At 40.3% G+C, this 16,075-nt stretch overlaps 1 protein-coding gene across 24 annotated transcripts in view; it reads left to right on the top strand.

The window, feature by feature from the left end:
* KIAA1217 (KIAA1217 ortholog) overlaps positions 1-16,075 on the top strand; it is a 363,381-nt gene that overhangs the window by 261,833 nt on the left and 85,473 nt on the right. For all 24 annotated transcript variants that reach the window (XR_010829110.1, XM_066991591.1, XM_066991590.1 and 21 more), the window contains one exon: positions 3,001-3,196. Coding sequence is in view for 23 of the 24 variants with exons in the window: in XM_066991591.1 (XP_066847692.1) it covers positions 3,001-3,196 (196 nt within the window). In the remaining variant the exon portion in view is untranslated. The remainder of the gene's footprint in view (positions 1-3,000; positions 3,197-16,075) is intronic.

Here is a 16,075-nt window from a genome sequence, read left to right as displayed (position 1 = left end):
TATGGCTCCATAAATGTTGCTTGTCCTCTCCCCACTTCATGGGCTGGTTAAGAAATGCTGACTAGGAATGTGCTTGCTTATTAAGTAGCATTAAGCCTAGTGCTCGCTGCCAAGAATAAATTTGATTTCTTATCAAATACATACTCATATCCATGTTATTTGAATAGCCCCTGTTGTTATTTTTTGAGGATTTTTTTAATCTGTTTAAAATTCAGAATTACACCTGAAATACGATGGTTACATGAGCTGAGCACGAGAAATAGCTTGTAACCTTTCACAACAGGTATTTGTATACAGGTAGATCGCAATAATAGCTTGCATTGGTTTTATTTTTATGCAACTCCATTTTCAAACATGGAAATAATGTGGATTTATACCATATTAAGAGGAGGTCTGAGCTTCATGTCTGAGCAGAATCTATGATGTGCCTCTGCCTTGCTTTGGTAGGCTCTGTTTTGTCTCGTGGTGTTGCAGTTCTGGGGCTGTGGAATGAGGACTGCTGAAAGGTGTGGGGTTTTTTTTCAGTCCAGGGAGGTGAGATGCCATATGTTAGGTCCTAAAGAACTGCTCCAGGGACAACCAAAGAAACATAACATTGCTGAGGTTGTCTCCACCTGTGCATTGGCAGGACACAGTGGTCAACTGCACAGCTGAGATTGTGTCTAGTTGCTTGTGGTAACGGAGTATCCCCTTACTGCTTAAATATGCACCTGTTCATATGGGTGGATAAACTACATGCAGTATGCAACTGCATGTCTCAGATGGCATCAGGGGATTCAACTCAAAGAGAAAAATAAACAAAAGCAAAGCAAAATATGCTTGATTCATATTCTGAGAATATTTTTTCTTAAAGAAACCAAAATAATCCCCTTCCCAACTAAATTCTAAAGTTAATGATCTCTTGCAGATTGATTTTGTTGTTTTTCTTTGCATCCAGTTTTATTTTTTAGTTATGGCTTTCTATAAAGTGAGAATTCTGATATGCCTTGTAGCTTCCTATTAATGGATACACACAGATAAGTTATTAGTAGTACAAGGAGTGAGGAAGCTGTAATGACCTGACTTGTTTGTACTCCTGTGGTATGCCTGTGTAAATGAAATATTTCAGCAGTGATGGTTCCCAAGCCATTTTGGAAAGTTGAATGAAGAAATACTGAGTAATCACATTCTTTCTCTGTGTTTGCAAGTCACTTGTCACCTCTGTAAGCTTTCAGGCACAAGGCCCTGTATTTACAACCTGCAGACTAGTGCTGACCATGGAAGAGGCACTTCAAAGCATACTTTAGTTTACTGAGAACAAATGTTGTTAGCTTTAACTCCTGCGAAAATTCAGTGCTCTTGAATAACTTCACTGCGGGACATTGGATAATACCTAATATTTTATTATTAACATTTGAGAAGTGAAAAGTTCTGGAGGATTTAGCTTTCTCTTGAGGTATTTCTAATTTATTATAGTTTGTGAGCAACTGGACAACTTGGCAACAACAAGCTTCTATAGCCAGCTAATGAAAATCTAATAAAAGTTAAAGTTCTTCATACATTCAAAGTCACACAGGGAATATTAGGTAATCCATGCTATTGCTGAAACAAGCTCACCTCATCTCACTTAAAAAAAACACTGAAGGAACCAGATGTCAGCAAGATATGTCATCTTGGCTTTTCTGAAAGAGGCAAAAACATTTCTGGATCTTGCCAGCATCTTCAAATCTAGAGTTGAAGTTGATTTTAATACAGGGGATGTTTAATGTACTAACATCTGACCTTAAATGATAGGGAAAAGAAAAGCATAGGCATTTTATGACATCTTGTGCCTGGTACTGATTATAGGCCTTTATAAAGTTCGTATTTGCATACTACTTTTGGACAGAGTGAGCATGCTTTGCTTTGAATTTCTGCTTGTACAATGTCTGTTCTAGTTTGTAGTGATAGAGAGTTTGCTTGAGAGACTGGAAAATTATTCTTATAGAGTAATATTAACTCTGGTGGAGGGAGTTTCACTGAACAGAGCAAACATTACTAAGTATATTTCTTCACGCAACCCCTCCTTGTAGAAGGCACTTACAATATCACTTATAGTCAGCAAAAATTGTTCAGGACGTTGTATCTCCTATTGACTGTGTTTTTATTACACATGTCTTACAGTAATAAAGAGTCAGTAGAAGTGCCCAGAAGAAACCCTCTCTCTCCTATGAGAGACTCTGCTTTTTTGGATACCATGTTTAGCGGTTTAGTGATGTGATTGCCCAGTAAAAATCGTAGTTAATTTGGTCAGTTAATGAAGACATTTCTGATTTTTGCTGATGCAACTAAAACCAAAATAATTATTTACGAATTTGAGTAGAAATGTTGGATGGCTAATTTGGCCTTGCTGCATGACCTCTACCTTACACAGACATCACAGCAGAATATATTGAGATTAATAGCTTATGACTGCATCAAAAAATTTCTTTGTGGGGTGTTTTTCTCAGTAGACTTATCAACATAAGAGTAGTGTTTTAAGTTTTTCTCTGTTATAACTTTAACTGCAAATGGTTTAAATGACATTGACATGCTACTGTGCTACTAGTGTCCTCTTCGTACTTCCATACACCGAGGGTTTAAATGCAAATTTAAGAAAGCACAATGAAAACCTTTCTGATCTTACATGTTCAGTAAGTGCACGCGTGTTTGTGTAGACATGTCTATGCTGTAGGAGTTATCTGAGCAGCAAGGAATGGCATTACCATACGTCTCTTCAGCACATCTTGTCCTGAGGGCCTTGTTAGCAATAAAATTTGCAACGTGGATGTACAACAATAAAAACCATAACAGAATACCCAAGGACACCATTTTCTTAAATAATCTACACAGAAGTGACCTTCAGCATACCAGTATTTGAAGAAGTTCGGAATTCTTCCTCCTTCTCTTTGTTTTTTGTTTGGCTGATTGGTTGTTGTTGTTGTTATTTTCCCCAAATATTCTAGGTCCAGTTGACCAATAATGCAATGCTCTGTTTTGCAGACAAGAAGCCCAAAGCCGTCGCAGAGCCCACAGCCCAATTTGGGTGACCAGACAGAGCATCTATCTGAAGCGTCTGCCGATTCCTTAGAGGCCATGTCTGAGGGTGATTCTCCGACTCCCTTTTCGCGGGGCAGCCGCACACGAGCGAGCCTTCCTGTCGTGCGGTCAGCAAACCAAACCAAGGAGAGATCACTGGGTAAGACCCTGCTTCAGTCCTTCTCCTCTCTCGTCTGAGCCCGTGCTTTCCCTTTGTGCATTCAAAATAGTTTTTAAATAGTTTGAGGTTTAAAAAAGGTAGCATGTTATTTTTAATGTTAAGGTACTTTTGGGAAATTAGCTTAGTATGCGGTACTGGCTAACCTAGGGGAATGATGAAATTATTTTCATAGTATCTAAAGGTGTGCTGGGAATGAGATAAACAAGGAGAAAGATATGGACCCCGACATGAAATGCTGACAGTTGAAACCAGTATTGCAAATGCTTTTTACCAAGCCTGCATGCTATGTGGCAGCGAACTCAGTACTGGTCTGCGCCCTCGTTTTCCAACAGGAGATACGGGCTTTGTCACTTCATCGTTTCTTCAAAGCTAGACCTAGTTGGAAGCAACCTAGAGATATCATTGCCTGACAGATCCAGTTCTTAAAGAAAAGATTTGGTATTTGTACAAGAGGATTTGAATGGATAGGCTGATAGAAATGCCCTTTTCTTCAGGGCTGTGCTCTTCCACCTCTGTGGGGACATGAGTGATAAAGAAATACAGGTGTGCAGCTCTGCTGCTGCCGCTTGGATGCCTCCTTTGTTACTCCTGTATCTGAGGGTGAACAGAGCCCAGTTGTGAGCTGGAGCTCCTCTGCTAACGGTGGTTGTTGTGACTGGTCTAGCTGATGGATGGAACAAGTACAGGCTGTTTTTTTAAGGGAAGACACCAGAGGGCAGTTAAGCCACGGTGAGGAGGCAGCGTAAAGTAACTTGCGTGCAGATTGCTGAGGAAGGCATGTTTCTTCTCAGAGGCAATAAACTGAAATGCTGCTTTCCTGGAGACTCTTCCGACAGAGAGTGTGACATAAACCAAAGCCTGGGCTGTAAATCACACTGTGTGTGTAAGCTTATCATGGTGCTTTACTTATTCCTCAACAGGCTAAGACAGTTTCTGTCAAGAGTGTCACGACGAACACAACAAATGAGCAGAAACCAGGGCGGGATGTCAGGGCGGAGGGCAGAGCAGCGGGGTGTGGAGAGGGGCTGGGCTCTGCCCATTTCAGCTCAGAGGGTGGCACTGGTGCCCTCCCAAAGCCCATTGGACCACCATTTTGTCCAACCTGCACAATACTTTTTAGTTAAGAGGTGTTTATAAGAGCAAGCTTGCAGCACACGTCTAATATACATGCGGAGGATTCATTGCTGCCTGTATGTCACTGCTGGCCAGGGAGTCCCCAGCAGGCCACGTTTCATGCTAAGGATTTTTGGAAAACCTGTATCTCACGGTGATGTGGATTGAGACTTGGCAGGTCTCTGTGCGACTCACAGTCCGGCCTCGCCACGTGGGTTTCAGCAGGCAGTTAGCATCATTTCATCGGCACCGGGACCCGGTGCATGCACGTATGTCCATCCTCAGACCACGCAGAATACCTCAGCTCTGAAATTCTGTTTCAGATGCAAGCCAAGAATTGATAAACAGCTTTTGGAGAGCTTTTCACTGACATCAAAGGGGGTGGCCTGCTGTGCACAAGTGCTTTTTTGAGTGTTTTCTCCCCCAGATGCTGAAGTGGAAAAAAGGTTTTTATCGTCAGTATGTACATCTGACACCAGTCTTCTGAAAAGACGGTATGCTTACGTGCTCCTCACTATGAATAAGGTGATAGGAACATAAGAAGGGACATACTGGGTTAGACCAAGAGTCCACCCGGCCCTGTATTTTGTCCCCAGTGAGGACCATACGCAGCTAGTCAAGGCAAAGTAAGAAGAGGGATAAGTATGTGTAGGTACGCTCCTTCCCTTGACTGCTCTCCCAGCCTTACGCTATCTTCAGCTTAGGGATTCCCTGGTTGTGATTTCTGTCTATATAATAACCCTCAAGAGATGTCTCCTCCAGGTATTTGTTCAGTCTCCCTTTGAACCCACGTAAATTTTTTGCATCCACAACAGTGCAGCCATGACTTTGGCAGTAAGTTTTGTTGGTTTACTGCCCAACAATTGCTTTTCTTTTGCTTTGTTTTGTATTTGCTTATCTGCTTTAAGCTCATGTCATGCATCCTTGTCCTTGTGCTGGAAGTGACAGCAAACATTAGATCCCTATCTGCTCCCTCAGGCCATCTCTGATTTTGTAGGCCTCTCTCATTTCCCTCAGGTCATCTCTTCTCTGGGCTGGGAAATGCTGCTCTAATCATGTGTTCCTCACCTGGAAACCGTCCCGTACATTTGATAATCATTGCTAACCTTCCCTGAATTTATTCTGGTTGGACAGTATCTTTTTGCTAGGATGAGAGGACCTGAGCTGCAGAAGCTCACTGTCAAGTAGTCCATTCTTAACATCTATTGCATATACTGAATTGTGTTGTCCAGGTCCTAACAGAGGACTGTCACATGAAGGTGTACAGGTTTATTTAACGGCCATGATTTCAGACCATGAAAGGCATCCCATCTCAGCCTGTCTCTCCTACACTAGAGAAAAGACTCTGGCTTATCCCAGCACAAGCAGGCAAAATGCAGACAGAAAAAAAAAAAATAATAATAAAAGAAAGAAAGAAAAAAAAAGTATGCGAAAGAACGTAATATGAAACATTTGAGTGGAGAGTTTTTAGATTTTGAAACTGGAGCAAAATAAGACTTCCCCCCCACCCCTTGTGTTGCAAGAGGGGTCACAGCTACGTGTGTGGCTTAAGGGATCATCACACTAGCCAAATAGGAGGTAACACACTGTTACCAGCCCACAATCTGTCATTTCCAAGTTGTTCCAGGAGCTATTGATAGCAAGCAATTTGTTTTAAAAGATAATCTAAAAATGATTCTCAAATAGTTCAATTTTAGATTATTGTTCTGTGTTTCTTTTACAGTGTCTTTTTCAGCCTTTTCTGCCAGCATGTGCTAACACTACTATGAGCAATGTTCTGAAATGTTACAGTTGAGATTCTTTGCAGAGTGTGACCCTGTTAGGATTGTTTTTACTTCCAGAAGTACAAGAGCAGAGTTTATTTTTAAAAAACAGGAAACTGTTTATAACTTGAATTTTAAAAGCACTGAGAAAATAATTCTGTTCACATGATTATAAACAAGCTATGTATAATCACTTCCCTCTCCAACTCTATTTTTTTTATTTTAATCTAATTTAAATACAAATTATGTTTTGTTCCTCAGCCAACATATTTCATTGAGGAAAATGACCAAATTACGTGAATTTTTATTAATTTTGCACTTAATATCTCAATGCTGTTATTTTAAAAAACTGATCTTATTCTCTTTGAAATTGTAATTCTTCCATAGCTTCCTATTTTACTAACTACATAGGAGTCTGTTTTTAAACTGTGGTCTGAATTAACATGGAGCTAGAGAAGGAATAGCGGCAATGCATTTTGGCTACCTTAGCATCGTGTTTTTGTCAGTCAGGACTGACCTAATAGGACACAGTACTCTGACATGGGAGGCTGTCGCATGCCACATGGAATTGACACAGAAAACAGTATTCCAGTTCTGGGTCCGTATAAAATTTCAGCCTCAGTTTTTGAAAGGAAGATCTTTCTTGGCTAAGAGGTCCATCAGAAATCATCACTTTGTTCATCAATCTGCAGCCTGGAGACAAAGCGAGATATTAAAATAAATTAATTCACTGTGCAAGAGAAAATTAAATGTATTTTAAAACATCTATTTGAAAGCTGGGATTTTTTCCAGCGTGATAACTGTGGGAAAAAAATTATCTAGCAAAACTGTCGGAGCAAGAATCAGCTGAAACCTGGACAGTGCTCAAAACCTTTCAACAGACTTCACTTGCAATTTGCCTGAAGGAAGCAGAACCTGACAAGCACCCGGCGAGGTTATGCCAGCAGCGAGCGTGTGCTCTGCTGCCTCCCCAGTGAAATGAGGGCTGGCAAATATTTTTACTTATAGTCTCTCTCATGTGGCATATTTTTACAAAACATGGTCCTGATCCTTTGTAAGAGTGGGTGCTGGCATCCACTGCGGTGATCGAGTGGTTGACAAGATCAGTTGTAGCCCCAAAGGTCAGGGTGTGATTACCAACCTCCAGCTGCCACAGGATTGGGCCCTTTGAGAAATATGTATTGTGTAACATAGAGTGCACGGCTGGATTAAGGGAGAATATGCTATTAGCAGGGATTCCAAAAACCACAGGGATTTGGGTTTGAGAACTCAGGGAGGAGGACGGAGCTTCATGACTTGTGGGCTGCAGGCACCTCTTGTGGGAGGTCTGCCTGCTGCAGGCCAGATGGATGAGGAGCAGAGGATGAGTGGGCTCCTCACTGGCAAGCCTGTACCTAAAATCGGGCGGCTTGAAAAGGCCTCTGCAGAAATGTGTGATCCTGCCAACATTTGCATTTTATTTGCCTTTGGAGGGATTACTGCTGTACAGAAATTGCACAACTGCTTAAGGATTAGCATGAGGAAGGTCTTAAACAATCATGGAATATTTTGAATATTATTTGTTAGCCCTCTTGGTCCCACATTTTAGCAGGCACAGATTTTAATGTCTGATTGATTAGTTTGCTGCTACCTTCCATGGAAATGCTGTTACTGATTATAATATTAACACCTTGATCTTTTGCAGCAGTTCTTGCAGGTGTTTCTCAAAGCCCATTAAAAAGAAATTCAGAGATTACCATTTTACACACAGGAGAATTGTTGCAGAGAGAGGGGCAATAGCTTGGTTGCTGCCACCTGATTGTAGAAATAACTTCATAAGTGTATGTGGAATGTACTGTAAAACTTACAAAGAAAAATATAAACTGTGAAGGTAGACGTATATGATGTTGGTGGTAATTAATTACTATTTACTATTTTTGAGCTGGAAACTAAAACAGGTGTGTTAAATCAGTACAGATTTATAAGAGAAGTCTGTGATTTATTAGCAGTGGAACTGCCCTCTTGGATTCCTTAGGGCATGACTCAAGCCTAATGAAGTCAGCAGTATCTTCAGCTCAATTCATGGGAGAGGAACTCCATGGGAACTGTATTTCAAGTTAAAGCTGAGTATAGCTTTAATGTATTCAGTCATCTTAAAGAAATTTTCCCTATCTTGTCTTTTTACAGTGTATGCAAAGCAGCCAACATGCAAAAAGGTCATGTAAATATTTTCTGTCATGGTCAGATACATTAAAGTGGGCTGGCAGGTCTATAGGAAAAACAGCCTGAAACAACTAGTTCCAGTTATGGAACTGAAACATAGATCCTACTACTGTTACCTTAAAATATTCTAAGGTAACAGTAGTGTTCCTATGCAACTTTTTTAGACTTCATCTTCCTTCACATTTCTTCAAATTGTAGATGAAGTTTTTGGACTTGGAAAGAAAATAAAAATCACTTCTTATCTGAAATGTTTTGCAGCAAGAGACCAAAGGAAGGTAAACAATTGTACCAACATATCATAGTGCTGAGAGTTTTTTTCTGTTTCATTTATTGTCCCTACATGATTTGTGAAAGACAGATATATGGAAGAGAGAAATGTGGGCCTTCCCAGGCATGCACTTGTGCACTCACATTTATTACTTACCACATTCTTCCTTCTACAAAAGAGTATCTTGTGCGTACCTGAAAAAAGTATATTTCCAAGAAGAAAGATATTATTTAGTACATACTGTCTCAACAGAAGCACATTCTGTCTGCCACTAAAAAGGTGACAAACAGTGTGCTTTAGATGCTGAGTCACACTGAAGCTGGGTTTGACCCTGTTGTAACATGGTGTATCAGCATGGATCCAATGGACTCATTGGAGTGATTCTGTAATAGAAGACATGCAATGTGCTAAGTAAAACCGTTAGCTATGCAAGTCTGCGTCTGTCACTACTATGTCTGTTAAATGTTTTCTGAATGCAATCTTTATTTTTTATTTGCACTGCAGTAATACTGAAGGACCCCAACTAAAAATGTGACCTACCTGTGTTGGGTAATACACATAGTGAGAAAATGGCCCTGTTGAAGGACCTTGCAATGTAAATAAACCCAAATGAAAAGTGGTAAAGATAAAATGAGAGGTAATTAGGATCCGTATTGATAAAGTATATTCCCTCTTTACGCCAAATCATGCCTGAATGGGAGGTGCAAGGTTTTCATTCTGCTATATTACTGCTTCTTATTCAAAATCATCAGCAGCAATTTGGGCTTTCAGCATTTGGTGTCTTCTGGAAGAGGGATTTGGCAGCTGCAGTAGCCTGTACAGGCCAAATCACCTTTTCAATGAAAGGTATGGGTCATATCTGGCATATAGCTATCACTTGGACAAATTTGATCGAAGTTTCATGTTAGGTAAAATTCACAAGTCTAACTCTAATCCATTTACACAAGGACATGCAGTCCTACAAGCAAGAAGTGTATTGCAATTCCATGTATTGTGAGAAGTTCAAGAATTTGGCCAGTCGGACAAGTGTAGTGCCTCTCCCTCTGCAGAGTGTGTTTAGGAATCGCTGACAGCGCTGACAGCAAGTCCCTGAATGAGGAACTCTAGGATTTAGTCACTGCTCCCACTACTGTTTATATATTTAGGTAGTGATGCTAATGCACAGTTACTGCATGGAGCTGGGCCTGAATTCAGGTTTCTGTTCTCAAAGGGAAATCCTGTCATCTCTATCCTGTCATGTAAGGCTGTCTCTTAGTTTGTTTATTTCTCATTCTCTCTCCCTCTTTTGCATTTTTGGCTATAGGGTAGCCTGAGTTAAACAGGATAAGAGGATAATTGCTGCACCAGAGGCTTGTTAATAGTCTGCTGATTAGGGTACTCTCTTAGGATATTAGGGTCAATAGTCTGGAGAACTCTCAAGCTGGAAGCACTTCTGGATAAATTTTTAACTACTCAACTGTTTCACAGAAGATGGTACCAGTGCTTTTACCCAATTACCTTCTGTGATGAATATACTGGTGTTGGGGATAAGGGGAGAGCAGTGGATGATGGTTACCTTGGCTTTAAGAAAGCCTTTCACACACCTCTTGTAGGATCCTTGTAGCCACACTGGGGAGAGATGGGTGGCCTTCAAGGTGGATGGGTCTTAACACTTCATAGTCCAACTGGCAGCTGGTTTTGAGTGGTTTTCCACGGGGGTCGACTCTGGGGCTAGTACTTTTTAACATCAGCAACCTGGCTCTTGAGATGGAATGAACCAACATCAGGTTTAGAGTTGACACCAGGCTTTTAGTGTACTAGAGAGTCAACCACCACGCTTTTAGTATACTGGAGAGTCAACCTGCCCCTCACTGGAACCCCAGTGAGCTCAAGGAATGGGCTGGCAGGAACCTTGTGATGCTCAACAAAGGAAAATGCAGAGTCTTTGTGCAACAGCATAGTCAGGGGACAAATTGTCTTGGGAGCAGCTTTCCAAAGAGGACTTAAGGTCTAACAGCAATGTGACTATAGGTTAGCAGTGCGTCCCCGCAGCAGTGAAAACTGCATAGCTGGCTACATGAACAAAACCAGCCATCAGGTCAAGGGAAGTGATTGTCCCCTTCTTGTCAGCATTTGTGAGGTTGCACATGGTTATTATCTCCAGTTTTGGCTCCACTAGTATGAAAGAGATAATGACAAAGTGGAGTGAGCCCAGCAAATGGCCTTTTGGCAATGTTCTCCTTAACCATGCTAAGTAAGTTCACAATTCCATGATCCTGTTTAAATGTAGGCCCTAATGACTTAAGGCCTTAATGACTCACTCTTCTGGTGTGATACTGGAACCAACTCTGCTTTCACGTGCTGGTTGCTCAACCCCTAAACTTGTTACTGACAGTAGAGAACTCTTTAGAAATGAAGTAACTTCAGAAGTATTGAAGGTAATTCCTATAGTAAACATAGAGAATTTGGTAGGTGTGGCAAAACTACCAAACTACCAAATCATATATGGCCTATGAATACAGAGTAATAACGTGGTCAAATTCTGCCCTTGAACATATCACTTCTACATAGTTTAGTGCTAAAAAGCAGGGTTTATAAACAAAAGTCACCACTCAAATAATGTATGTTTGATACAGCTGATTTACATAGGAAGGAAATACAACTGGGTAGGACCTTGCTCTCTTTTTTGTGTTTATTCAAGAGGAAGTATGTGTATTACAAGAAGCTTGATGTTTTCTTTATTTATTTATTTATTTATTTATTTTTGTTTTTTGCTATGGCCTTTTTAAAAGTTTCAAGTTAAAGTGTCCCTGTGTAAGATACTTGCTTACATGGTCCATAAATGCTTAGCGTGTCTATGTAGTCTTTGGCAGACACATCCTCTGAAGCTGTACTAACCAGCTTACTGTCTCTGGCTGGGAGCCGGCTGGCCAGGCCTTACTGGCTTCTTCAGAGTTTGGGGGCTCAGCTTCTGGTGGGCGAAAGCAGCACGGCTGCTAGAGCCTGCATAGGAAACTCCTATAGCTGTTCATGTGTAGTTCTCTGATTTTAATACACTAAATTGTTTGGTGAGTGTGAACTGGAGTCAATCCTGCATGGCAGAGCCTATGGGCCCTCTGAAAAATAGCTCTGGGACACATGGACTTTCTAGTTTATTTCACTGAGTTGTTCACTTGTCATTTTTTTAATATTTTGTCATTAAGTATCATAGACTTTCTCTGTTCTTCCAAGTTTACTGGCATCATTTTGTCAGTTAGGGATATGAAAAAGTCATCTTGCTGGTCAGTGGAGCTATTCTGGCAAGAACAAGGATATAGATGCAATTACTATCCAAAAGTCATCCTGCCAGAACATTGTTTTCTACCTGGGGAACTAGGCTAAACCGAAATGTTCCCCCAAACTCTCAAGATGATAAAAGTAACTGTGCTTGATAGGCTTGCTGACATAGGTATATGGTACTGCCTTTGCCAAGAGGTTGATTTCACTTTTTTTTTTTCCCCCTGCAATCAAATAGAATAAATGCAAGTTTTCTCTTGGTAAAGAAAGTCGTCCATTGTCTCTTTTTTTTTGGTGGTTTGTTCCTTTTTCTTCTAAGCCAGCTAAATGTATTCATTTGTAGTAAAGTGCTAGCATTTGAGTGACACATAAAAATCATTATTTCTCATAATTGTTTGGTTGAAATTATATGTAACTGCTAAATTTTCAATATGTCTTTTTCACTGGGTAATAAATATAATGCAGAATTACAGCACTTTACAGTAAATAGCAGACAAGGATGAAATAGCAGTAAGAAGTACTGGATTAAATTCAGCAGTTCCTGTTTTTATTAAAATTGTTATCAAATAACTTAATACCTTGAGCAAAAGTCTTCAGGCTGTTCTGGAATACAATTATATTAGATAACTATTTTATTTCATGAAAAGATCTACTTCTTGATTCTCTTAGTACTTGAAGACAGCTAAGAATATTTATAGACGCTTTATGAATGTGGAGGACAGATTATCAGCAGGGAGTAGCTAATGGAAACTAGTACGAGAGCTTCGGGCTAGAAATACCACAAGGATCATGGCAATGACCTCAGACTAGTTGAAAATGTGTGTGGTGAAATAAAAGAGACAAGTATTGTGGGTGTGGAAAGAAAGAACTGCATATTGAGGAGTTTCTTCCACACTGCTAGAGGTGTTAGTGTAATAAAGTTTTATCTGCATAACTTTTGCAGAATTTGTTGATAAGGACAACAGCTATGAGTTATCTCTGTTTATCTGATAGTGTGAGGGAAGAACAATATGGGGCTGTGCCACTCTCAGTCCTATATATTATAATTGTGTCAAGGGAAAATCGAAGAAAAATTGGAAGGATCTTGCCATTTTAGTTAAAAAAAAAAAATGTTAAATTGATTTTTGAGGAAATGCTTGGCAGTCTGTATTGCGATCCCCTCTGGATCATCCTAAAATGTTCCAACAAAAACAGTTATCAAGATTTTAAAAGTTATCCTTAGATTTTAGAATTGATACAGGACTCAACAAGAACTAATATGGGTTCATTTTCTCACATCTGCTCTTGGCATTGCTGCTGACTTCAGCGTGAGGGAAGGTGCAGACAGAGCCAGTGACTCAATGGCCATATGGTGGAAGATCAAGCTCAACCAGCGTGTAAAGACAAAGACTGTCCATCATCTCAAAAAGATACGGCTAATTGATAGTTAGGTAACGAGTAAAGTAAATCCAATAACTCAACACTATGTTATTTAATTTACTTTCCAAAACATAACTCAGCTTGATTTCTGGCAATTCTTACTGTATTTCCTTACTATGTGCTCTATATTTCTTCTCCTTAAGACACAGCTTTCTTTGCTAATTTATCTAATTTTCCATTCCTTATATATTCTGTACTAATTCCTAATGTACTATTTTGGTAGCATTACTCACCCAACAAGCTCTAGAGGCCTCCTATACATATTTTCCCCCATTTTAGTTATACCTAGCTTTGCAGCTTTGATTTAAAGAAATTCCAGAGCTGCCAATGCCTTTGATTGCTTTAGTCCAAGCATCTTTACTTATTACTTGAAACTTTCAAATTGGACAGAAAATTTCCAGAATGTACATAGAGTGGCTGGGTCAGAAGAGAACAGCAGTGCCTTGTTCATGCCTCTGATTCCTGGTTCTGTGGGAAGGTTTCAATGCTCCACCACCCAAGCATCAAACACCAGCCAAATACATTAATACTTCTCTTCAGACAGGAGCCCATGGGTTAAGGTGTTACTAGATGTCAATAAGATTTTCAATACAGAAATTTGCAAGATGTCTTATCTGCACAAAAAGTTTCCTATGGCTTCACAGCAAAGAAATGCATGGACTACAATGTAAGCTTTGACTGTATTTTCTTTTCTAACACTGAGAGGTTATTTAACTCCTCTGCTTTGGTTTTCTTTCCTTGATTATCAGCATACCAGTGTTTTTCCATTTAAAATTTGTTGTGTGAGAGAATTAACTGATATTTGTAAAGCTCCCAGAAGATAACTTAATCATATTTGTTAACTTATTCTTGATTTATCAGATATTTAACTTTTCTTCACTGTTGAGTGCTTCACATTTTTCTGCTAAATAACCAGTTTTGTAGGGATAATTCCTGTTCTGTGAATAAAAGCTAGTTATGATTAAAGCTCTTCTAAGCATCTCTGAACTAGCTTTCAGCTGCCCAGCACTGAGGTCATCACTAGCAATAAAACCATGATAGCATGGTGTTTAGTCAGGATTAGGTCAGCACCATATAGTAGAAGGAGGTGCTGAGAGACATGAGCAGGGTGGTGTCATGCTGCCTACACAGCATTAGCTTTTGCCATGAGGAGTAAGCCTTTGTCACCTGCAACTAAGGAGTCCTGTGCTTGCTGGTAAGGGTACGGTGCAGCTCTATAGACATGCTGGACCCCATGAGTTCAGTTATGGTTCACCGTTATACTGTGTAGACATGTTCTCAGTAAATAATTGGGTTCTACAGCCTTTGGTGTTGCACTGGCAGCTGCATCTGAGCCGAGCGCCTTGCCATGGGCCTGGTGTGTCTACATGAGCCACAGCCACAGCATGGGCAGTCCCAAACCAGTGCTAGCGCAACTACAGGCTCAGGGTGGATGCTCCAGGCCCTGGTGGGTTCAGCTTGGGCATGTGGCTCTGCCTATGTAAATCAGGTTAACAGCACGTCTTTCATGACACCGTGCTGCTTTGCATATAGATCAGCCCTGAGGGGAAAGACTGTTTTGCAAGGCCTTCTGTTACTGACCCTTCCTAACGGGAGGAGCAGAAAGCAGTTTGTTTTTGAAAGACCTCTGTATGCAAGGAAGGAAGGGGCGATCATGTGGTGTGTTGCGTGATCATCAGAAGATCTGGATTATGTGCTTGTAAGCCTTTCTTTGAACATGTCCTTTCACCTCTTGGGTGTTTAATTTCCCCTACTATAAAACATACTTTGCTGTTGACAGGAATTTTGTGAAGCAATTTGTAAAGAGGTTTAAGTTTCTAAGGCCTGGCTTACATGCAAATGTATTCTACTATAGCCTGTGTTTAATGCCACGGCCCATTCATTGTCCATAGGATAAAGAACAATCAGAATTTCCAGAGGTGTTTCTGAAAGCATTATACCAGCATAAAGAAAGGGAAAGCCTAACACTGCAGTTTGATTGTAGCTGTAGAAAAGCCCAGGCTTGGCAGCATCTAGGAGCACCTAGGAGTGGTAGCCACAGTGTTGGCTGACTTGGACTGTGGGCTGTTGCACAGTGTATTTCGCATGCACCCTGGTGTTTCTTGACTTCGTAGACTAGCAGGACATGTAACAGTCCAGTTTGTTTTGTGTTTAAAACTCAGCACAATCTTTGTGTTTCAGGTAAATATGTTGTGACAGAAGCATAAGTGCAAGAGGAACTTCAGGGTACATGGAGACATTAACATCTCTTTTGTTTAGCTTTCTTTTCAGCAGCTTTGCTGGCATAAATGCTTGTGCCCAAACAAAACCTGTACCTGAGCTATATTCTATTTCTTCTTACTTTAATTCCAAGGGAGTAACTTTTTAGCTGAAGGTAAAACACACCTCAGAGCTCTAGCAGCTTCCGTGAAGTTGGCCATGTGGGTATTGCCAGAGTTCAGAGTTTCAGCCTATCAATGTGTGTGAGAAAACTAAAGTGTATGTCTTAAAATAATGAATTAATTTGGAAGTGTTTATATCCTGTCATGCTGAAACAGGATTTTTAGGAGTGAGCAGTTAGTTTTGTCAAATAGGAAATGCCCTAAAGCATTGCTGTATCATGAAATGTATCAGACACCTCAAGAGGAAAGGCAGTAGTTTTTTTAAAGGGCTTCTGACTTAAGGGAGAGTAAGGAAAGAGCCTTTGACAGTGTCTTTTACCCCTACAGTAATCTTGTGGTCAAAACATTTCTCTGATTTGTATGTTAAAGCTCTGTTTTAAGGCATGATCTTTTTGGATAACATGCACATTTGCTTTGAAAATCAAAGACCTAACGATGACTGCAATCTTGTTTTGGA

Source organism: Anser cygnoides, chromosome 2 (genome assembly GCF_040182565.1).
Source record: "Anser cygnoides isolate HZ-2024a breed goose chromosome 2, Taihu_goose_T2T_genome, whole genome shotgun sequence".
NCBI lineage: Eukaryota > Metazoa > Chordata > Aves > Anseriformes > Anatidae > Anser > Anser cygnoides.
This window is presented reverse-complemented; position numbering and strand designations above follow the sequence as displayed.